This window comes from Pseudonaja textilis, chromosome 1 (assembly GCF_049901715.1).
Source record: "Pseudonaja textilis isolate UNSWEBS1 chromosome 1, rPseTex1.2, whole genome shotgun sequence".
Classification (NCBI taxonomy): Eukaryota; Metazoa; Chordata; class Lepidosauria; order Squamata; family Elapidae; genus Pseudonaja; species Pseudonaja textilis.
In genome coordinates this window covers 249,538,882-249,563,609 of record NC_141990.1, presented here as the reverse complement: position 1 = coordinate 249,563,609, position 24,728 = coordinate 249,538,882, and the positions used below count along the sequence as shown (strand labels likewise).

The 24,728-nt window shown below is 37.4% G+C and overlaps 1 protein-coding gene across 3 annotated transcripts in view; it reads left to right on the top strand.

Moving 5' to 3' along the window:
- The window catches only part of LUZP2 (leucine zipper protein 2), a 418,915-nt gene that overhangs the window by 388,292 nt on the left and 5,895 nt on the right, over window positions 1-24,728 (top strand). For all 3 annotated transcript variants that reach the window (XM_087921245.1, XM_087921244.1, XM_026706368.2), the window contains one exon: window positions 4,606-4,695. In XM_087921245.1, the coding sequence (XP_087777371.1) occupies window positions 4,606-4,695 (90 nt within the window). The remainder of the gene's footprint in view (window positions 1-4,605; window positions 4,696-24,728) is intronic.

Sequence of the window (24,728 nt, the reverse complement as noted above, 5' to 3'; positions counted from 1 at the left end):
AACAAAAGTGGTTTAACATGTTTTATTTAAACCAGGGTTTGACTCAAAGGTTTGCTAGCTTATTTTTCACAGATTTCTAGGAACAAAAAAAATATCTTCAAAACTATTCAAACTTATCTATTTACTCACTTACCCTTGTTCTGTGCAAGACGTTTGCCACATTTCATGAACACAGAATAACAGAGTTGGGAGGAACACTGGAGGTCTTATAGTCCAACCCCTGCTCAGGTAAGAAACCCTATACAATTTCAGACAAATAGTTGTCCAAGGAACATTTGGTATTTCTTCCCATGTGTGAATGGGTTCATCATTGCCACTATCATATGTTTTAATGCTAAAATGAAAGAGAATTACGGGTGTTTTTTTTTAAAAAAAATGCCTAATTCAGCCCAATTTGCCCTTATAAACTGAATTGATTCAGCAAGTGCTAGAGAAGATATTGACATGGAGCTGATCAACACTTCTTGCTTACCTGGGGTGAAAATGGACTACTAGTATTTTTTTAGAGAATAGTTCTTTGGAGCCCTTGGTGATGGCTGAGCTTGGTTGTTTGCTTGCAGATATTTAATTATCCAACTAAGTAACATCACCATTCTCACCACCAAACTAGGTTACATGATGATGCTATGTAATTGGATGGTGTAGGTTGAGCTTGGAAGACAAGGGGAAAAGATGCTATGTAGGAAACAATCAGATAAGAAAGGGAAGATTCTCCAATAGATTAGTGGTCAGAGGGGAAAAAAAATTAGGAAGGACCTGCCCTAATTGATCAGGTGGTTAAAAGTGCAGGGGGCAGGGGAGTTTGTACCTTCAGACTTGCAAGATTCTGTAAACAATGAAGTAGAATTAGTTTGTTGAGTTGTATTGCCATCTGGTTTACCCAGGAGAACTTACAACCATATATAGGCAAACAACCCAGCTCAGAGTGCATCAAGGATTCTATAGCTGAAGACAGAGAGACAGAAGTTCTCCTCTATTGGATGACAGTCCTCTTTCCTAGCCCACTGGAGAAATAAACTCTTAAGTTTTCTTGCTCTGCTTAAATAAAGTTTTCTTCCCTTTATTGGCACATCCAGGACAATTCAGTCCCTAATGTCTGCCACAGTCCACCATTTCATGGCCTGTCAGCCATGAAAGACAGGACCTTTGTGAGTTTGTTTCCCCCCCTTCAGATTCACCAGAGGAATTACAGTAGCTGTTTCTTTGTTCATGCTTCAATAAGATGAAATTGAGAAGAATTCTGCCTTTCTTCCCCAACTGATGGATAGAACTGGAAAACTGCTTTGTTTTTAGAAAACATATTCTCCACAGAAAGAAAAGCAATTGATGCTTGGTTTCCTGGCAAGAGGAGATGGGTGGATGGATAAGCAGTTGCACCAATTCAGGGATGTGATAACTGGGATTCCAACAAAAAAAAAAAAACCTGGGTCTCAGTATGGCCAAAGTGGAGGAAAATGTTGAAATCTAGAAACTGAGTCATTTGCTGCCAATGTACACATAGGACCCAAGCAGCTGAAGACTCCAGTGAAAAAAAGCACTTAGCCTGGAAGGTAGAAACACATTAATGTATACAATATTATAGTTTATAACTTTTAGAATACAGATGTACAGAGGACTTTTAGCTCTAGGCTATCTTTCTTTCTCCAAGTCTTTGAAACAAGGAAGCAGAAGGTAATGTAAGTGTAATTGAGAAAGGTACAGAGAGGAAGAATCCAACTTTTTAAACAATTAATTTTTGAATCACAATGTTATGAAGAAAACCTTTTCCTAAAATAGCAATAGCACTTAGATTTATTTATCATTTTACAGTGTTTTACAGCCCTCTCTAAGCAGTTTACAGAGTCAGCATATTGCCCCCAACAATCTGGGTCCTCATTTTACTCACCTTGCAAGGGTGGAAGGCTGAGTCAACTTTGAGCCTGGTAGGATTTGAACTGCCAAATAGTAGGCAGCTGGCTACAGTAGAAGTAGCTTGCAGTACTGCACTCTAACCACTGCGCCACAGAGGCTCCTTAAAATGCTGCAGACCATAAACGGCTTTTTTTCTAAATACAGTGGGGATGAAAACTAGAATGATATACGTAACATGAAACAAATTGTGAATATTGAATATTCTATTGTTTGACGCTTTGGAAAACAATATTGTCACTTTTCCATAGTAAATCAGAATTAGATGCAACCTGGAATTAAGAAGAAACTTCCTAATGGTGAAAACAATTAACCAGTGGAACAGCTTGCCTTCAGAAGTTGTGGGTACTTCATCACTTGAGGTACAGCCACTGGTCTGAAATATAGTGTCTATATGTATAGCGTCTCCTGCTTCAGCAGGGGATTGGACTAGAAGACCTCAAAAGTCCTTTCCAACTCTACTTTGAATTAATTTATTTCCTTTATGAGATGTGGTCCCGTTATGAGGTTCCACCCTCATTTTAGATTCTTCTGAGAAATATGATTTTACCATTTCATCTAGGGGTATCAACTTTTTTGCACTAGCTGAGCTAGAAACAAAGCTATCCTTGGGAATCTGACATTTTTGTCAAAATGACAAAATTAACATTGCATGATTGCAATATAAGCTACACCAACTTCACAAATCTATTTAATACAATAGGGAGTTCATAAAATGCACAGAGATTGTGATGATGTAATGCTGTTTTCAAATTTTAATTAATTTGATTTGATTCCTATAACCACCCATCTCAACAAACAATTCTATTAGAATTAGAATTCTTTTATTGTCCAAGTGTGATTGGACACACAAGGGAAATTGTCTTAGTGCAAATGCTCTCAGTATACATAACATATTATTATTAGTCTCTACCTTAGACTATGGACTTCTGTTTAGAAATCAAATAATAGGCAAAATTACCAGTAGCAATGACATAAAATCATAAGAGGTGAAGGAATCCCCCCCCCCAAAAAAAAGCATTGATAGATTGAAGTGGAAGATATTTTTCTTACTACTACAGACATCCAAATGTTATAGATAAGTTTAACATTGTACAGATTGACTTGAATTTATTTTATTTTATTTATTTATTTGATTTGTCAATTGCTTACAAGATACAGGTATAAGAATAAACATAGTTTTGAATACATGAGGTGGATACTTATAAGAAAAATAAAAAGAAACAATAGGATAGGGATGGTAGGCACGATTGGTGCGCTTATGCTTTTTAGGAAAGGGGTGAGGTCAATAGTAGAAAGTCTAAGGTTAGAGTTTTTGGGGTTTGGGGAAGAAACCACAGAGTCAGGTAGAGTATTCCAGACATTGACCACTCTGTTGCTGAAGTAGTATTTTCTGCAATCAAGTTTGGTGCAGTTAACCTTGAGTTTGTATCTATTGTGTGCTCTTGTATTGTTATGATTGAAGCTGAAGTATTCATTTGAAGGTAGGACATTATGATGTATGATTTTATATACTATACTTAGATCAGACCAAAGGCAGCATAGTTCTAGCTTTCTAGGTCTAGAATTTCAAGTCTGGTGGCATAAGGTATTCTGCAACGAGTAGAGGAATGGAGAACTCTTCTTGTGAAATATTTCTGGACTTTCTCAACTGTGTTAATATCAGATACATAATGTGGGTTCCAGACTGATGAGCTGTATTCGAGTATTGGTCTAGCAAATGTTTTGTATGCTCTAGTTATTAGTATAATATTACCAGAGAAAAAGCTACGTAAGATTAGGTTAACAACTCTTAATGCCTTTTTGGCTATGTAGTTACAGTGGGCTCCAGCACTTAGATCATTTGAGATGAGTACTCCAAGGTCCTTGACAGAGTTTGGATCATCAACAAGGACTTGACTATTTAGCTTGTATTTTATTTTCTGATTTTTTTTGCCAATATGTAAGACAGAGCATTTATTTGTTGAGATTTGAAGTTGCCATTTGTTTGACCATTCTGATACATAGTCAAGGTCTTTTTGGAGGGTAGTAGTATTGTCTGTGGTGTTGAATAGCTTTACATCATCAGCAAAGAGAATGCAGTTGCTCTTAATATGTTCACAGAGGTCATTTATGTAGCGTATGAAGAGAGTTGATCCAAAAACACTGCCTTGTGGGACACCACTGTTGACAGGTACAGAATTTGATAGGATGCTCCCAATTTTGACCATTTGTTGTCTTTTGACAGGAATGCTTCTATCCAGTTATGTAGGTGTCCAGAGATACCATAAGATTTTAGTTTGAGTAGTAGTTTGTTATTAGTATTTTAGTAATTCTAGGACCATTTGCTCTTCTAGCTTCATGGTAAGTCAAAAAAAGTATGGATAGTAGAAAGAAACTGACTAAAACATTGCTGTCACCTAATCAAAATTATTCAGATTATAGAAAACAGATTCATTCAATGTACATATAGTGTTTCTCTTTCCTAATGCAACTCCTATAATTCATACTAGTCTATACCAGAATGGGATAGGAAGATCTCAATGGAGAAAGCTTCGTTCCACTTCTTTATTTCAGGAGCAATCCACAGAAATTAAAAAAAATGTACTACTAAATGTTTTAATGCAAAGCTCTATTACAAAGTTCCAATTTCCAGAAAGTAATTGTTTTCAACTGTAATCAGGAAAGATGTTGACATACCTGTTTCTTATATTCCAGCAAAGAATTCCTATAGGCAAAGAGATTCCTCAAGTTTCTTCAAAAAGGGTGGATACTGATAAAAACACATCAGAATGCAACTCAAAAGATGTAAGTACAATCCATTTAGATTGGAAGTCAAGATCTAATCTGTAGTATATGTGAACCATGAAATATATGAGTCTATATCTATTTCATTGTAACCATGGGAATATGACATACAGGGTTATATTAAGTGAATACAGATATTTGATATTCAGGTGTGTTAGAAATATAAGTCATCTAACAGGTATTTGGGTTAGAAATATATAAACCAGGATAAACATTTTAAAACTGTATCTTTAAGAAAATACAAAAGTGTAATTGGGTGTGGGTTCTCAAACGGCCATAAGATGGAGCCAGAAACCTGGGTTGTTTAGCCTTAGTCTCAGAAGAGAGTGATCCTTAGTCTCAGAAGAGAGCCTCTGTTTCCTTCTGTTGGAAAGTATTGCGGTTCCTCCATTTCTTCTAATTGATTGCTATTACTGGATTTAATGTAAGTCTGTTACTGAACTGTTTTTGACACTGGATTTTGTTACTGAATTATCCCTGGATTGAAAAAACTGACTGATTTACCTGTGGATGACTTTGGATTGCTTGTTTGGACTTTGCTTAACGTTTCTGGAAGTAAAAAACCTACATTTACTGTACAGTGTATCTGTGTGCTGTATGTGTATTATTTAAACACTATTCTCAAATACGTCTCCCTGTATGTGCTCATTCTCCTAATGGGGAATTACCTCAACAAGGTGCTTTTTGATGTAATTGTGTTTTTTTCCTCTTTGACTGTGCTTGAATAATAGGATTACCAAAATTTTCAAGAGAATGAAGCAACTAAAAATCTGTAATCTAACTACAAATTAGCTACAGTCCATTTGGAAAATTCATGTATGAATTCATCACACCAGATCTGTTGATTTTCAAAATGTTTACTAACTTTGGAGTTATGTTTACATACCTTGGAGTTTACATGTACTTCAATGTTAGAAAGTGCCTGGTGCAAAGAACAAACTATAGTAGAGCTTTATACTATAACATTTGCAGAAATGTTGGTGTACATAGTTTGTGCTTGTGAAAGCAAAAAATGTCTACTTTTGAAATGCAGAAAAAATGGAGACAAGAGAAAGTGTAAATTACTAAACTATTGTAATAATTTATCTTGCAGGAAAAAAATTAAGGTCTTATAAAGAAAAAATGAGTTATATGTGGAGAACAAAAAGACGAATAACAAGACAGGTTTCAGAAAAGGCAAAGAGGCACATTGTCAGATAACTAATGTAAGATGGATAGCAGAGATAGCAAAAGAATATAAGGATATTGACCTTTGCTTAGTTAACTGTGAGCAGACTTCTGAATCTAGCAGAAAATGGAATATATTAAGATTAATGGACATGGCAGAACATTTGGTTATTTTTTCTGGGGAACTTCTATAATGATCAAGAAATGATTCCCTGAATTGAATCTGGAGAAATCAAATAATTCAAAATAAGAATGGAAGTGAGATAAGACTCTGTATTGTCCCCATATCTATTTACTAATATATTAAATGTGATATATTTGTAAAGTTAGGGGGCATAGGACAGCTGTAATCAAACTAGGAGATCCCAAAAATCACCACGAACCATCCATAGGAATTACCTGTGTGTGAATTGGAAGGCCATATAGATTTGCTAAACAAATAAATAAATAACATCATTTCATTACTGGAAAGTAAAGAGTTTGAAGATTAATTCTCAAAATTAAAGTGGAAAGTGGAATTTTGGGGGTTAATGTTAAATATTTAAAAGGTAAGAGTAATGTTTACTTTACATTTATATCTCCTATTTCTAAACGACCCACTTCCTGAAGAAACAGCTTTGAGCATATAAAAACAGCTATCAGCATATAAAGCAGTGTATAAAGTTAAAATGACAATATTAAAATTAATTTAGGATTAAAAATTTAAAGTTATAAAAATTATAAAATTAAAAAAAATCAGAGACAAAAAGTTCCAAGGTGACAATTTAATCCTGTTAACATTGAATTAACAGTGGGGAGGCTTGCATGATCAGCCCCATGGTTGCATGATCCTTTGTGCCTCCACACAATGTTGCAGGGCCATGTTTTCAGCCCTTTTCAGAAGGCTAGGAGAGTTGGGGTCTGCCTCACATCTGGGGGAAGGATATTCTATAGTGCAGGAGCCAACAGCAGAGAAGGCTCTCTTCTTAGACCAATCTTAACCAACATTCTTAGGAAACTTACAATTCACAGTGAAAACATGAAAGCAACATTTGGTTATATTTCTTGACTTCAAAAATCAAGATGGCCAGTATGCTGGATTTAAACAAAGGAGATATACATTAGAGGAAGAAGGCGGTAACAATCTCAGACAAGATCGACAAGAATCGGACATTCTCTGATAACAAAGATCAAAATGATAAAAGAGTGGTTTTTCCAGTAATTATGTATGGTTGTGAAAGGTAGACACAGAAAATATGGAAGCAAAATATCCTTGAATTATGTATCCAGAGATGGTTAGTACAAACACCATGGACAGGGAAAAAACAACAACAATCAGTTAATTTTGGAAAAAAGGAAATGATTTGCAAGAATGAACTCACATGCTTTAGGCAGGTGGTGCTAGTGGACAATGAACTGGGGCGGGGAGCAGTATTCTTGGCAAGCTGAGGAAGGAGGAAACAGTAAAAAGAATGAGCAGTTTCACATTTACAGGAATACACTTGGAACAGATAATAATTATTATAGACAGATTGAGATAGCAAGCATTTGTCTATGCAGATGACCAGGAAATGAGTCTATTTGAAAGCATTTAATTAAGCAACTAATTGGGCTAGACATATAAATAAAATAAAGTTTTCTCACCTGTGTAAGATAGACTGTGTTTTCCTGTTCTCCTCTAACCTTTACATTATTTTGTGTGCTTGACAGGCTACAAACAAAATAATAGGAACTCAGTAACATATTCAAATTGAATAATCAAAATAGATTCCATGGGGTTTGATGCGAAAATAAATTACTACACTTTAGCACCAAGTGTGAATTTCTTAGAGGTAGCATTTCTCATTAAGCTTCTGTTTCCAATAATGATCTACAAGGAACTATGTACAGTGGGGAAAGAAAAAAAAAGAAATAATAATGAGCCCAAACTATATAAAATGATACTCTGCTGAAAATATATGGTTCATTTTTATTGCATTAGTTGCTGAATGGAATACCAAGCAAAAAAGCAGGTTTGTCCCATGTGCATTTTCTTCTTTTGCATATGCATGTGTGTGTGTGTGTGTGTGTGTGTGTGTGTGTGTGTGTGTGTGGTTTTGCTTTTGTGAGAGCCGTTGGTTGTCAGTACTTTAGTCAGGGTGCATAGTTCAGTCTTTATGTGTGTCTTGTCTGCCATGCGTTTGGTTCTGGCAATTAGTGTTTTGGCCACAAAGTTTATCTGTGCTGGGTGGTGGTGGGATTGGGTGTTGAGGTAGTGGTTGGTGTGTGTTTTCTTCTGGTATATGTTGCATCCTAGTGTGCCATCTGTTTTTTTGTAGATTAGTATATCTAGGAATGGTAGTTGTTTGTTTGTTTCTGTTTCCATGATGAATTTGATTTTGGGGTGTGTGCTGTTTAGGTGTGTTAGGAAACTGTTTAGGTTTTCTTTTCCATGGGGCCAAATAACAAATGTGTCATCGATGTATCTTAGCCATAGTTTGGGTTTGTGGGTGGCATTAGCCAGGGCTCTGGATTCAAATTCTTCCATGAACAGGTTTGCAGTGATGGGTGACAGTGGTGATCCCATAGGGGCTCCTTCAATTTGCTTGTATCTTTGTCCTTTGTGTATGAAATATGTGTTGGTTAAGCAGTGTTCTGCTAGTTCCATGAGGTGTTTGGGTGGTTGGTATTCATTTTTGATTATTTCTAGGGTTTCTTTTATCAGGACTTGAATGAATAGTGAAACTACGTTGAAACTTATAAGCAGATCTTTTTGTTCCACGTGTAGATCTTTGATCATTTCCAAGAGGTGGTATGAGTTTTGTACATGTGAAGCTGCTGCTTCAGCATGGGGCTGTAGCTGCTTTCCTAGGTATTTGGCTAGGTTTTGTAGTGGTGCTTCTCTGGAGCTGACTATGGATCTGAGAGGTGTATTTTGGGGAGACCGTATAGTTTGGAGCATCTGGAAGATTTTTCTCTTGGGATGATCTCCTGTTTGATCTCTTTGCTCATGTTGCTGGTTATGATTTTCTTCTTGGTTAGTTTTTCTAGATATGTGGTTGGGTCCGTGTTTATGGGTTTGTATGTGGAGTCTTGGAGTAGGTCTGTCAATTTTGTTTCGTAGTCTTTTCTGTCCATTACTACTGTGGCATTACCTTTATCTGCTGGAAGTCTGATTATGCTGCTGTCATTCCTTAGGGCTTGCAGGGCTTTTAGTTCCTCTTTGTGTAAGTTGCTTTTGGGTGGTTTGCTTGTGCATAGGATGTTAGTAACTTGGTGTCTTATTCTATCTGCTTCATCTGTATTTAATTTAGTTAGGCTGGATTCCACTCCACATATGATGGATTCTGTGGAGCTGGTTCCTGAGTAGAGCCATTTCAGTTCTTTTCAGGATACGTTTGGTAGCTGCTGTGCTGTGATGAAATGTTAATTTGAAGCTGATTGGTGTTGCATTGTTGTCTCTGCAGCTGCGTGGGAATTTGAGGTCACATAGTATGCCTGCTCTTTTAACTTCCAGCTTCTCGTAAGTTTTGATCTGGCTGTTTATTTCCTCCCTGTAGAGGTCTGATATTTGTTTTCTTAAGTTTTTGCTGGTATCTATACATATGGTATTCAGCTTTGTTTGGGTATTTTCCCACATCATTATAGTTGTGCTTTTAAAGTTGTAGCGACATTTCGACAGAATCTCATCTGCCATCATCAGGCTTCTGTATTGTGCTCATCTGTGAGTCAGACTTTCACAGACATTTCTGTTTTAAATTTGGTGCTAGCCTGCTGCTGTGTTAAAATGGTTTTTTCTTCATCCTGATTGGTGGGGAGTCTTGGTCTGTGTCCATTGGTCTTGGAGTTTGCTGTGTTCTGCTTGATTGGTGTTTCTAATATCTTCCGTCTGTTTTGTAGCTTTTTTGTCTTGATTGGCTGGCAACATTGTGTTTCCTGTATTGGAGGCTTTTAGTGTGGCTTGGCTTCGAGTAAACGGACAGCTATCATTTATTCGGAAGCTAGGTTTCATCTGGGTGCCTGGTTGGGGTGTTTGAGCTGGAGGTATCAGGGAAGGCCTGTTTGTGCCCAGGTGTTTGTTTGTGAGTGCAGGCTTCCAGATAAATTGACCGTCTGATGGAGTCATCTCTTCTATTCATGCTTTCAGGGTTTTTTTTTTTTTCAGTCTCTATGGTTTCTCTGATAATTCTGTAGCTGGGGTTTTCTATAGTGGCTAAGGTTTTGGTGCCATTGAAGTCGATGCTATGACCTGTGGCTTTCATGTGTTGGACTAGTGAGGAAGTGTGTTCCAGCTTTTTACTGCATTTTTGTGTTCATCCAGGTGGGTACTTATTCTTCTATTGGTCTGTCCAATGTATGTGGCAGGGCATGATGCGCAGGGGACTTCATATATGCCTTGGTTATCCAGATCAATTTTATCTTTGGGGTTTCTTAGGATGGCTGCTATATTTCTGTCTGTTTGGAAGGCAGTCTTGATGTGATGCCTGAGTAGTATCTTACTGATTTTGTCTGTCATACCTCTTATGTAGGGCAGGACAGCTGTTCCATAGGTCTGTTCATCTTCTAGGTCTCCATTATGTCTCAGTGTGTTTTTGTGGATCAGGCCTGTGATTTTGCTTTTTTGGAAGCCGTTGGCTGTCAGTACTTTAGTCAGAGTGCATAGTTCAGTCTTTATGTGTGTCTTGTCTGCTAGGCATTTGGTTCTGGCAATTAGTGTTTTGGCCGTGGAGTTTATCTGTGCTGGGTGGTGGTGGGATTGGGCATCGAGGTAGCGGTTGGTATGTTTTTGTTTCCACAGTGAATTTGATTTTGGGGTGTGTGCTGTTTAGGTGTGTTAGGAAACTGTTTAGGTTTTCTTTTCCATGGGGCCAAATATATATATGTGTGTATATATATGCAGAATTCCTTCAGTCTCTAAAACTGAGCACAAACTTTGCAAAACTAAAATATTTATTTAGTGCTTAATTGTATTAAAAATTTGCATGTGCAAACAAAAAACAAAAAAAAATGTTAAGAGTTTTACATCATAAATTTCCATTATTCTATTCTATTTTATTCTATTCCACATTTTAAAAATCTAATTAGATTATATCCATGCAAAACATAATCTGTATTTATTCATTCAAGTAACTGATTGAAATTAATAAATTTATCATGACGAAGCTAGGTATGATTTATTGCAATTAGTCTCTTGTCAGTATGATGCATAATTATAATTAATCTTTTGTTAAATAGGATATATAATCCCTTAAATTAACTAAGGGGTCATTTATTGAGTTTGCACATAATGCTAAGCCTTACTGATGAGCTTATTTCATTTATACCTGGCATAATGTGGATGTTTGAACAGCTATTGTGATTTGTAAATAATGGTTTATGGCAAAATGTAAGGTATGTGGGAATGACCAAGAGATCAATCGGATTAGAGACAACATAGCCAGAAACTGGATAGTAGGCAACTATCCAGAAACCCTCCCTAGTTTTTTGGGGTTTGTAAAGGGGCAGCAGAGAAGTATAATTTCAGACTTGCAAGGTCATGTTAATGTACTGTAGCTTTGTAATAAAGTAGGATTTGCTCATCAGGCAATGTTTCTTATCTGGTTTGCCCTGCAAGACTGACAAACAAAATAATTTAAGCAAAATATTAATCTCCCAATCTCAGTAGTCTAGTGCAGGGGTTCTCAAACTTGGCAACTTTAAGACTTGTGGACTTCACCTCCCAGAATTCTCCAGCCAGCTATGCTATACATAAACATATGCTGGCTGGAGAATTCTGGGAGTTGAAGTCCACAAGTCTTAAAGTTGCCAAGTTTGGAAACCTCTGGTTTAGTGGTTAAGGTGCGAGGCACTTGCCAGGAAACTGTGAGCTCTGATCCTTAGGCCAGTAAATCTCACTCAGCCCAACTCACCTCACAGGATTGTTGTGGGGGAAAATAGGAGGATGAAGAAGTATTACATATGTTTACCACTTCAGTCAGTTATTTATTTATATATATATATATATATATATATATATATATATATATATATATATATATATATATATATATATATATATATATATATATAGTCTCATATCATCTTCAGCCTGAAGATGATGAATGATATATATATATCTACATATAAACCGAGAACCTCAGAAAACAAATTATATATATATATATATATATATATATATATATATATATATATATATATAATAAAAACTGAACTACACACTCTCACTAACATACTAACAGCCAATGGATTCCAAAGAAAGAAGATTAGCCACCTAATCCAAAAAGAAACCCCAACCAAAATCCAAGACAGAGAACAAGAGAATGGCAAAGCCCTCCTCCCATATATAAAAGGCACTGCAGACAAAATCAGCAAGATCCTCCAAAAACACAACATTAAAACAGCATTCTGCACAAACAGAAAAATATCCACCATCCTAAGAAACCTTAAAGACAAAATTGAGTTAGAAAACCAAGGAGTATACGAAATCCCTTGCACTGCCAGCCCCACCACATACATCGGACAAACTAACAGAAGAATAAGTGCATGCATTGAAGAACACAAGAACTCAATCAAAAAAGAAGAACTGACCTCTTCCCTGGTCCAACACCTCAAAGCCACAGGACATGTATTTAAAAATACCAGAACTATCGCCAAAACCGAACACTTCGACAACAGAATAATCAGAGAAGCCATAGAGATAGAAAAACACCCACACAGCATAAATAAATGAGGTGATACCTCCTGCCTACCAGCCATTTGGAAACCCGCCCTGATGAACAAATGAGTACCTAACATGAAGAATGACACCAGACCCACACGCACGAGGGCCACACAAGATGCTACCTCCACACTTCCATGTAGAAAGCAGACTCACACCCACACAGAAGATGAGACACAACCACAGACCAGAAGCTGTACCGAAGCTGCATCACTACCCGCTTCAAACCCCTCCGACCCATCCCTGAAGAGAACTGACTGCCACCATGAAGATGTGGCACAACCACGAACGTGAAGCCAAACAGCAGGATCACAGCTCACCAACTCAAATCCCCCAGTAACTAAGACTAACCTGAGCACAACCAAGCCCCCACCTGAACAGAACACACCCCCAGCCAATCAGAACACAGCCAATCCCCCAACCAATCAGAACACAGCAAAAACCCCAACCAATGAGAACACACCCCCAGCCAATCAGAACACAGCCAAGCCCCCACCCAATCAAGTCACACCCCCACTAGCAGTTAAAAGGAAGAAGCAGCTGCAAGCTCACATTACTCCGAGAAGCACAGAGCCGAAGACACAAGCCTGAAGATGATGAATGAGACTTCATTGAAACATTGCCTAGATACTTCCAATCTTACGCGGAAGAAAACCCAAATAACCAAAGATCCATATATATATATATATATATATATATATATATATATATACACATACATACATATATATACATATATACATACGTATACGTATACGTATACGTATACGCATACGCATACGCATACATATACATACATACATATATATATATATATATATATATATATATATATATATATATATATATATGGATCTTTGGTTGTTCGGGTTTTCTCCCGCGTAAGATTTGAAGTATCTAGGCAACGTTCGATGAAGTCTCATTCATCATCTTCAGGCTTCTGTCTTCGGCTCTTCTTCTCAGAGTGATGTGAGATTGTAGCTGCTTCTTCCTTTTAACTGCTAGTGGGGTGGGACTTGATTGGGTGGGGGCTTGGCTGTGTTCTGATTGGGTGGGGTGTGTTCTCATTGGTAGGGGTTTGGCTGTGTTCTGATTGGTTGGGGGGTTGGCCGTGTCAGACAGAAGCCTGAAGATGATGAATGAGACTTCATCGAAACGTTGCCTAGATACTTCGAATCTTACGCGGGAGAAAACCCAAACAACCAAAGATCCACATACAAATACCCTGAGAACCTCAGAAAATATATATATATATATATATAATATATATATATATATATAATTTTATACATATATAAATTTTATAACAGACATAAACACCTTAGGTGGTATTCAGCAGGTTCTGACCAGTTCTGGAGAACCGGTAGCAGAAATTTTGAATAGTTCAGAGAACCGGTGGTAACCTTCCCCCTGGAGTGGGGTGGGAATGGAGATTTTACAGTATCCTTCCTCTGCCACACCCACAAGCCACACCCACCAAGTCATGCCCACAGAAATGGTAGTAAAAAATCTGAATCCCACCACTGATACACACACACACACACACATATATATATATATAAAATAATATATATAATACACACACATACACACACACACTGTATCCCTCAAAATCTCAAAATATTAGGTATGATGTCCACTTATCCCACATTATTTGTTTAGATTATTGATTCCCTTAATTTTAGACTAATTGAGGTGAATTTTCAAATTGATTGGCTATTTTCATCTAAATCATCATGTTCAGTGCATTTCTCCTGCCTTATTTCGTTAGCTAGCTTCAGAAGGAAAGATTTAAATAAGCCAAACAATTCCTGAGACAAGATTTGGGAAGGGTTTCTTGCTCATCTTTTGATTTTTTTAAAAAAGCAATTCTATTTCTAATGAACTATAAACATTCCTACTTGTTACACATATTCCATTTCCATCTAATAGTTATAATTGGTAAAATAAACCAATTGTCTGAGATGATCCTTGTCTTCAGTGTGCAGTTTTTGTAAGCAAAAACTTGCTTCACTGGTTTAGCTGAATAGCTTTGTGGTCCCATTGTTACTATTTGATGCTCCAATCCTACTGTTTAATTGTCAAGAGGCATGCAATTTTACGATTCTACCCCCCCCTCCTCAAGTTCTTTTAATGAAGGTGCATACTTGAGTAATCCACTTTCATAATTTATGGCCCCAGTTGTGTACCTTGCCAGCTTTCCTGTATAATTTACTGGCTGAGCTATCTTTGGGAATGACTGAATTTTTACATATTTTACTGATCAAGCTGCATATTTCATCATTTTAGTTCTTCGCACCCAGGTACTTTAGTTGATCAAAGTGCATGGTATGCTGATCAAGGAGGAATTACTTTTAACCAGAAGCCATGCTTCCTGTAGCTATTTTAATATTTCTCTCTATGATTTTCATGGTCTTTCTTTTACTCCTTTCTGCATAGCAGGAATAATTAGATTGCATCATGATTATATTTTATTTAAAGAGGCTGTTTTGCATAGAAACAGAGCATCAATAAATTTTGTCCACTTAGGATGCTCTTTTTCATAGCCAACCTACTGTATTTTAATAATGACTGATAACTAATATTAGCATCATATGCAAAATAAATATAACTGATATTCCTAAGAAATGATTTTGAGTTACAATCTCATAAAATATAGCCCTGGGTTCTATTTCAGATATTATGGAAACTAGAACCCCACTAATGTTGCTTAAATTAAGTTGGCATCTTGTGGAGTTTCTTTTCCTTTCTTGCAAATGGATATCAAAGGAAAATCTTCACATTCAAGACCTTGCATTAACTGGGAGTGGCTGAATTATAATTAGGAATAATGTTTTAAAATTTAAAACAATTAGAAACAACCTGTCTAATTTGATTGATGAATTTTGGAACTTTTCATCAGAATGGGAAGAAATTGACAGTACACGTAAATCATTGGTGGGAGAGGGAAAGTAGGCCAAAGTATATAGATGTGTTCAAGCTACATCAACTGTTTACTATAAAAATGCAAGACTCACAAAGTAGTAATCTTTTGCAAATGTCATTTGACTGAGACCTACCCCAAACCTGCTCGTACTAGATTGCTTTTAGTGACACTGTATAACACACTAACATGCATATAGACACTATCAATGTAACCAACATGATAGGGTTATAGCAGGGCTGTCAAATTCGCGGCCCACGGGCCAGATGTGTCATGCACTGGCCATGCCCAAGCTGGCTTAGTGAAGGGGGAAAAAGTCCCGATACATTATGTGACAATGATGGAATGATGGGTGTCAACACCTGGGTTACAGAAACGAACAATAGACAAACACACACATAGATCTATCTATCTGCAATTGGCTACCTGAGTCTGCACTGAAAAGCTTCAGTCCTAATGAAGGTTCGGCTCTGCTTTTAGATTAACTAGAAAGCAAGAAATCCAAGAATTTCGTGCTTTCTAGCTAATCTAAATCTCCCGGCAGAGCAGAACATTTGATGGTTGGGGAAAAAAAAGGAAAAATAGCAACTTACCAAAGCAGGCAAGTTGGATGTCTTGCATGCTAGGTAAGGAGTGAGTAGGTGGGGAGGGCCAGGGCCAGCCAGTGGAGCAATTTGCTGGTTCTCCAAACTGGAGACAATCGTGTGTGCAGTGTTTTCAAGAAATCATCAGCTGTGCTGCCTGGACAGCTGACAAGTGCTGCACTTGGGTGCGCAGCATTTGAAAATCCTCTTGTTTCCTGCTTTTTCAACCTCAGCTGTGCCGCGCAAAGCAGCTGAGAAGAGAAAATCAGGGAATAAAGGACAACTTAGAGCCTGGGTAGGCAGGTGGGCCAAACACCTAACTGGTTCGGTGTCAGCTTCTCTTCGCAGCTAAAGGTTCTATAGAACTGGGCCAAACCGGTAGCATCCCACCCCTGCCTCTCTCCCTCTCCCTCTCTGTCCCTCCCTCCCTCCCCCTCTCTTCTCTCTGATATATATAGATATAGATATAGATATAGATATAGATATAAATATAGATATAGATAATAGATAGATACTTACAGAACTCACTTCATTTGAAACAATTCTGTCATGATAACATGATGTGAAGGAAGTATATTATTTGCAGACTGATCCATATGCTACATTACATTGCTTGACTCTGTTTTGATCCTAACTCTCTGACATTCATGCCTCATTATGAAAACTGTGGAAAAATCATATATATGTATTTGTGTGTCTGTATGTGTGTATTTGTATGTTGTATTAGATTTCCTTGCAATGCCATTTCACATTGAAACTGACTGTGTTATTAATTAGTCATCTTTACCATTTTCCAATAATTTTATTGAATAGCATTTCCTGGCAATATTGCTGCCCCTATAATACATTCCATGCTACAGGACAGAACCATAGTTATTTTGCTTGCCATTGAAGAGTAGAATGACAGTGGGAAAATTTGGTTTTAAATGCTTCTATGAAATTGAGCTGTCTTCCATTTTTTCCCCAGAGAGCATAACTCATGTACAGCTCATAATGTGGAATCAATATTCCTTCTCCAGATCAAGCAGTTCAAATATATGTTTATGCCAGCCACCACATTGTGCCCTCCTTGCTTAATAAATTGTGCTCTCCTTGCTTAATACAGTCATCTCTCATGTATACAGCCTCTTTCATTTGGCTATCTTCTACCTCCATGTACTTTATTTGTCTGCCAGTATAAATAGAGATTCTAAGAACAAGCACTCGAAAAATATAATTCTGTTTCCAGCATTGATCCTGAAACATTTGCTGAGCTCTGCGGATTTGCAAGAATGAACAGAACAAAGAAATTATAAAGGGAAGATTAATCTAATCTTCCATACAGTCCTCCAAAATTCCTTTTATTATGACACTCCACCCCCCAAAAAATGCTGTAGAAGCAGAATGTCAATTCATTTTGTAAACCTCAAAGTATCAACTAAACAAGAAAAGTTACTTTTTTCCAGCATGAATTAAGATGAAACTTGAATAATCCATTGATTTTTAAAAGTCGATTTAAAACAGATTCAGAGGCATAGTCACTTGCTTTTTTCTTTGACACTGATTATAAAGAATGCATATTGTGGTTATTGACATAGAATAGAATAGAATAGAATAGAATAGAATAGAATAGAATAGAATAGAATAGAATAGAATAGAATAGAATAGAATTCTTTATTAGCCAAGTGTGGTTGGACACACAAGGAATTTGTCTTGGTGCAAATGCTCTCAGTGTACATAAAAGAAAAGATACATTCATCAAGAATCATAAGGTACAACAATTAATAATAGTCATAGGGTACAATAAGCAATCAAATCATACTAGGAATACAATTAAAAATTGTAAGGATACAAGCAACGAAGTTACAGCCATACAGTCATAAGTGGAAGGAGATTGGTAAAAGGAAGGATGGGAAGATTAATAGTAATAGTAATGCAGACTTGGTAAATAGTTTGACAATGTCGAGGGAATTATTTCTTTAGCAGAGTGATGGTGTTCTGGGAAAAAGACTGTTCATATGTCTAGTTGTTCTGGTGTGCAGTGCTCTATAGCATTGTTTTGAGGATAGGAGTTGAAACAGTTTATGTCCAGGATGTGAGGGGGTCTATAAATATTGTCACAGCCCTCTTTTTGACTCGTGCAGTATATAGGTCCTTGATGGAAGGCAGGTTGGTAGTAATTGTATTTTCTGCAGTCCTAATTATTCTTTGAAGTCCGTGTCTGTGTTCTGTCCTAGGCCTCACCAAAAAGCACTCAGTCAATTCTGAGTCCCAGCAAAAAAACTCTTTATTTACAATAATGTGAATTATTTCATTCACAGTCAGCCAACAGCTTGGCAAACAGTATTGTGAAGGTAAACTAATTATCTCAGACCTTTATCAATCCTGCAATGCTGCCTGGTTAAATAGTTCCACAATCACTGGTGGCAGGGAAGGCTGGTATTACAGACAAATTTCCACAAGATTGGAACAAACAAATGACTGAACGAGCGAGTTGTTTCCTGGAAAAACCTCTCCCCTTTTGTTCCTCTTTTAATCCTGATGGGAGGGGCCATTCATTGTTCATCTGTGACCTTGATCCCATGTCAACCCTAAGTTCTTAATTGCTCCTTTCTTTTAGCAGCTCTGCATGCGTGCAGGCTGGGAAACGGTTCCAACTGCTCCCCAGCCTCATTGCTATCTGAGCCCGAAGGCAGCTGATGACTGCCAGCCTGCCCTGGCCCCATCCCTGCCTCTGAAGCAGATCCTCGTTTGAGCCTTCCTCAGCCTCCAAGACTGGCCCAGGTTCCTCCCCAACCTCCTCACTACTGTCTGACTCTGCTGCCAACTCCACCAGCTGCCGGTGGGCCACAACAGTCTGTCTTGTTGTGCTGCAGAACCAAACCAGATAGTTATAGAAGTGCAGATGATAGACTCAATAATTCATCTGTAGAACTGTATCAAACAGCTCCTTACGCAGTTTGAGTTGTCTGAGTTGGTGCAGAAAGAACATTCTTTGTTATGTTTTTTTAATGATGTTTTTGATATTAGGTGTACATTTTAGGTCTTTAGTTATATGATAGAACCTAGAAATTTGAAGTTCTTTACTGTTGGTACTATGTTGTCTAATATTAGAAGAGGTGATAGTATGGGAGGGTTTCTCCTAAAGTCTACCACCATTTCTATGGTTTTGAGTGTGTTCAGTTCCAGATTGTTCTGGTCGCAACATGAGGCAAGTTGTTCAACCTCCTGTCTGTATGCGGATTCATCATTGTCTCATTGACATTTTCTAGTCTTTATCACAGCTGGAAAGGCATAAGAGAATGGGAGTTATAGTGCTTCATAATAAACTGATCTTTGTTTATCAGTTTTATATTGCACTTTTTCAATCAGGAACTCAACACTTACACAAAGCTCTTTCCACCAATTTCTTTCCCAATTACAAATTTTTTTGTGGTTGAAAGAAAATAACGTGACAAAGTCATCCTGTGAATTTCAGCAGCTAAGTATGGACTAGAAATAGGGTCTTCCCTGTATCAATTCAATACTTCAATCATTACTTGTTGTACACAGCCCAGAATCACTTCTTAGCTGAGATGGGCAGCTAATTTGATTAGCAAATTAATAAACCATTACATCTGTTCCAGGTATTATTCATATTAGAAGGTGACAGCAAAGCTTTTTTTTTTTTTTTAACTCTAGTTGTATTTATTTTGGCATAATAAATTCAGCCTTGGATAAAGAATGATGAAGGATCAGTCCATTATGGAGGAGATACCAAATCCCAAACTTCAGAAAAGTGGGAGGGAGCCTGTTCAATGGTTGCACTGTGTTTAGATGGATGCTTTTCTTACATAATCTATCTTTTATTTAATTATTAAGTGTTTAAACATTTGTGATATTGTTTGTTTGTTTGTTGGTTTGTTGGTTATATGCTGCCCAGAATAACATACAGTAAGATGCCAACCTTATGAATTTGTTAAATAAATACAGTCCAGAAAAAACATTCAAAATGGGTCAAGAATGGAACAATAGTATATGTAGTTATCTCCAAAGTCCTGTATTCTGTCTTTCTGTAAATAATAATGGCAAGAGAGTTGGATCTAGGACATTCAAAGTCTCCGTTCCAAAAAGTAACAAGCCAGCAGAGATATAGCGTCTGCTATTTCAAGGCAGACAGTTTTGAAAGTCTATCCTTTTCTCCACAGATATTTTTACCTAGAGAGGGAGAGTTTGGGATCTTGGGGTGAATCCTTTTCAGCAGATTTTGTTTGGGAGATGTAATGTAATAAGTTGCTGTTTTCACAATTGTTCTATGACAAGCTACATTAGCTCTTCTCTCTTGGCTTTGTGTTTTTGTGCATACCATGGGTAAATAAAAGGTATTTCATGATATAAGTAACAATAGATAAGACCATATATTTTGTACTATCAGCATGTAACAATTGAATCCTTTTCATAACTGTTAAAGAGAACTTCCAATGCTGCCCTAAATTATGTTTCATTCTGCTAATGTGCTTATTGTAATAGGGATATAAATTTATTAATTATTTTATTTAATTATAGTTTCATACCCAAAGCAATAGATATGATCCAATAATTCCAATTCAGGAAAATTTCCAGCTTCAGTTTAGCAATTGAGTGTCTGATTGTCCCATTAAATCAATGCCATAAAACCATGCAATATTAATTAAACCTATCTTTGGTCTGTGGGAGGCCTTACCTTATTCATTCTTAGAATTATTGTAATATCCACCTAGACAATAGGACATACAATAGGATGGGGCAATAAAAGTAAATGTAATCTCAGTTGTATGAGCTTATTGAGCTAGAATAATTAAATCACATTATTATTATTTTTGCCATATATAATAGTAATGCAAAAAATCTGTTTCTGCCTATAGTTAATAAATGTACTCATAAATTTTTACAGCCTTATTACCAAGCACTAGTTAACTCAAACATTTTTTCCCCTTGTTTCACATTCTGGGTACAGTGAATGCATTTTCTCCATCTTTTTTATATCTGGGTTATGGCAGACAAAGAGGACGAATGAAAAATGGCACTACAAATTGAATTAGCATTATTACCTATGCTGTGCACAATAGATTCACTCAGGTTAAAAGCTCATCCTAAGTTCCTTCACCAACTTCAGCATGATAGCAATGGCACTTAGACATATACTGCTTCACAGTGCTTTACAGCCCTCTCTAAGTGGTTTACAAAGTCAGCATGATGTAATACATCCAACTTTGTTTTTAGTGTTAAAAGTTTGGGGTAAGATGTTAATGCCATTTTGATGGCCATTTTGATCAAATACTAAGAGTAGCACAAAAGAAGTGGAGGAAGGAATGCACAGCTAGACCCCTACAACACAATGGTAAATGTGTGAATGAGGGAAGAAAGGAGCTTTGGCACAAAAATGCTCAAGCCATTTTGGCAGGATGAAATCTTGGCATGGTTCTCTGGCACAATTTGAGTTTTCTGGTCCAGCTGTCATAATAGCCATTTTTTTAAAAAAAAATTTGCATCAAGTGAATTCTTGGACAAAAGATTATCAATCACATGATAGCAAATCCACATAACATGAGGGAAACATGTATTAAAAGTATTGCATTGGGAAAAGGGAAAATGTTATCTGAAGCATGTGCCATATAGTGTAAAGTGAAATGCAAATGGGCATTTCAGGTTCATATTTGTCAAAGGATTGGGGGATAAATCTATTTCTAATTGAGCTGAAAATAAACTCACCCTGAGACGTACATTTAACTGGAAGGCAAGAAATGATGAGAGAAACTCATGCTATGGTTTTGATATTAGGGTTATGGGTTTGGCTTTATGAAAATAAGTATTAGAAGGTCTGAGTTTAAACCCATATCCCCCTAGTTCCTACATAACTTGAGGTGAAATTTCTTTTCCAATTTAGAATAGCCATGTTGTTTCTTGGCAATATTTTGTGAGTTAATTGCCGTTGCTTTCTTTCTAAAACTGAGAAAGTTTGACTGGTTGATACAGGTGTTTTTGTTTTCAGGGGGGAACTAACAGACATTACTCCAATGTCCAACCTGCTTTCCACATAGTAGGGAAAGCTTATTGTTTTTCTAAGGAGGACAATGCTTACTGCAGACTATCCTTCAGAGAAAAAATGTATTCTCTTCATTTCACTCTTAATTGCATAAAGCACTATCTTAAAAAGCCAACAGTCAGTTCCTCATAAATCAAGTTCCTCTCTGTATAGAGTTAGATTTTTATCTTTACTGACACACTGATAGAGCTACTATTATTCTCAATTCAATCTAGTGTATGTGAGAATTGAGTCAATATGTAAGACAATCATAGTGAAAAGAAGATATAGTAGATTGCACTTTGTGATATATACAGCATAATCTTCTATTTTCACTATTGCAATTTTAAAAAGGAAATAAATCCCAAAATGGATGAGATATTATGCTAATAGAGGAAGAGGACTTCTTAATTGCCAACAGCATATATAACATAATCTAACTTGTTATGCATGCTTATTTTTACTACCTGATTCCACTTATTGTAGAACAAATAAGCTATTATCACTATGACAACTATAAATCCATCTGCATAAGATAAAGAATTGAGTGTTTCTATCCCAGAAATACAACTGTACAATTGGAATTGTTCTCCTTCCTAATAATTTTCCTTAGGCCATATTTATATCCTGGGAACAAATCATATGAAACCAAATGAGACTTGTTTCTGAGGAGGCCTGAGTAAATTGATAGATATCTTGATGCAATTGGTAAAAAAGGCTTATAATCACAGCAAAACTCTCGTCCTCTGAAGGATATTGCACATCACAGCTTGATAAGATTAAAAGACAATTTGTTTTCTCTGACTATTGATATTTTTGTATCCAATCAAGATACAAAAAGAGCCAAAAAACAGACAGAAGATATTAGAAACACCAATCAAGCAGAACACAGCAAACTCCAAGACCAATAAACACAGACCAAGACTCCCAACCAATCAGGGTGAAGAAAAAAAACATTCTGGCACAGCAATAGGCTGCCCCAAATTTAAATCTGAAACCACTATAAAAGCCTGACTCACAGATGAACACTATACAGAAGCCTGATGATGGCATATATATACATAGATGACACCTTCATAATCTGGCCACACGGGAAAGAAAAACTGAACAACTTCCTCACATACCTCAACAGCCTACACCCCAAAATACAATTCACCATGGAAACAGAAGCCAACAATCAACTTCCCTTCCTAGATGTCTTAGTATACAAAAGATCCAATGGCTCCCTAGGACACACCATCTACCAGAAGAAAACACATACTAACCGCTATCTACATGCACTCTCACACCACCACCCAGCACAGATCAATTCCGTAGCCAAGACACTCATCTCCAGAACAAAATGCTTAGCCGATGAACAACACCAAAAAACCGAACTACACACTCTCACCAACGTACTTACAGCCAATGGATTCCAAAGAAAGAAGATTACCCACCTAATCCAAAAAGAAACCCCAACCAAAATCCAAGACAGAGAACAAGAAAACGGCAAAGCCCTCCTCCCATATATAAAAGGCACTACAGACAAAATTAGCAAGATCCTCCAAAAACACAACATCAAAACAGCATTCTGCACAAACAGAAAAATATCCACCATCCTAAGAAATCCCAAAGACAAAATCGAATTAGAAAACCAAGGAGTATACGAAATCCCCTGCACTGCCTGCCCTACCACATACATTGGACAAACTAACAGAAGAATAAGTGCACGCATTGAAGAACATAAGAACTCAATCAAAAAAGAAGAACTGACCTCTTCCCTGGTCCAACACCTCAAAGCCACAGGACATGAAATTGATTTTAAAAATACCAGAACTATCGCCAAAACCGAACACTTCAACAGCAGAATAATCAGAGAAGCCATAGAGATAGAAAAACGCCCACACAGCATGAACAAACGAGATGACACCTCCCGCCTTCCAGCCATTTGGAAACCCGCCCTCATGAACAGACGAGTACCTAACATGAAGAAGGACACCGGACCCACACCCATGAGAGCCACACAAGATGCCACCACCACACTTCCATGTAGAAAACAGATTCCCACCCATCAGAAAATGAGAAACAACCATGGACCAGAAGCTGCACTGCAGCTGCATCACTACCCACTTCAAACCCCTCTGAGCCATACATGAAGCAAACCCGACACCCACTATGAAGATGCAGCAGGACCACGAACTAGAAGCCAAACAGCAAGATCACAACTCTCCAGCTCAAATCCCCAGCAACTAAGACTAACCTGAGCACAACCAAGCCCCCACCTGAACAGAACACGCCTCCAACCAATCAGAACACGGCTAACCCCCAACCAATCAGAACACAGCCAAACCCCTACCAATGAGAACACACCCCCACCCAATCAGAACACAGCCAAGCCCCCACCCAATCAAGTCCCACCCCACTGGCAGTTAAAAGGAGGAAGCAGCTGCAATCTCCATTACTCTGAGAAGCACAGAGCCGGAGACAGAAGCCTGAAGATGATGAATGAGACTTCATCGAAACGTTGCCTAGATACTTGGGGACGAGCGGTCTGCCACCTCCAAGTGGTGTCCCCTGGATGCGCGAAGCCATCAAGCGCTGACCGTAACTGAGAGCAGACCCTCCGGCGACAGGCCCACGCGACAGGCCGGCTGGAGTACTCAAATGCCGCATCAACATGAT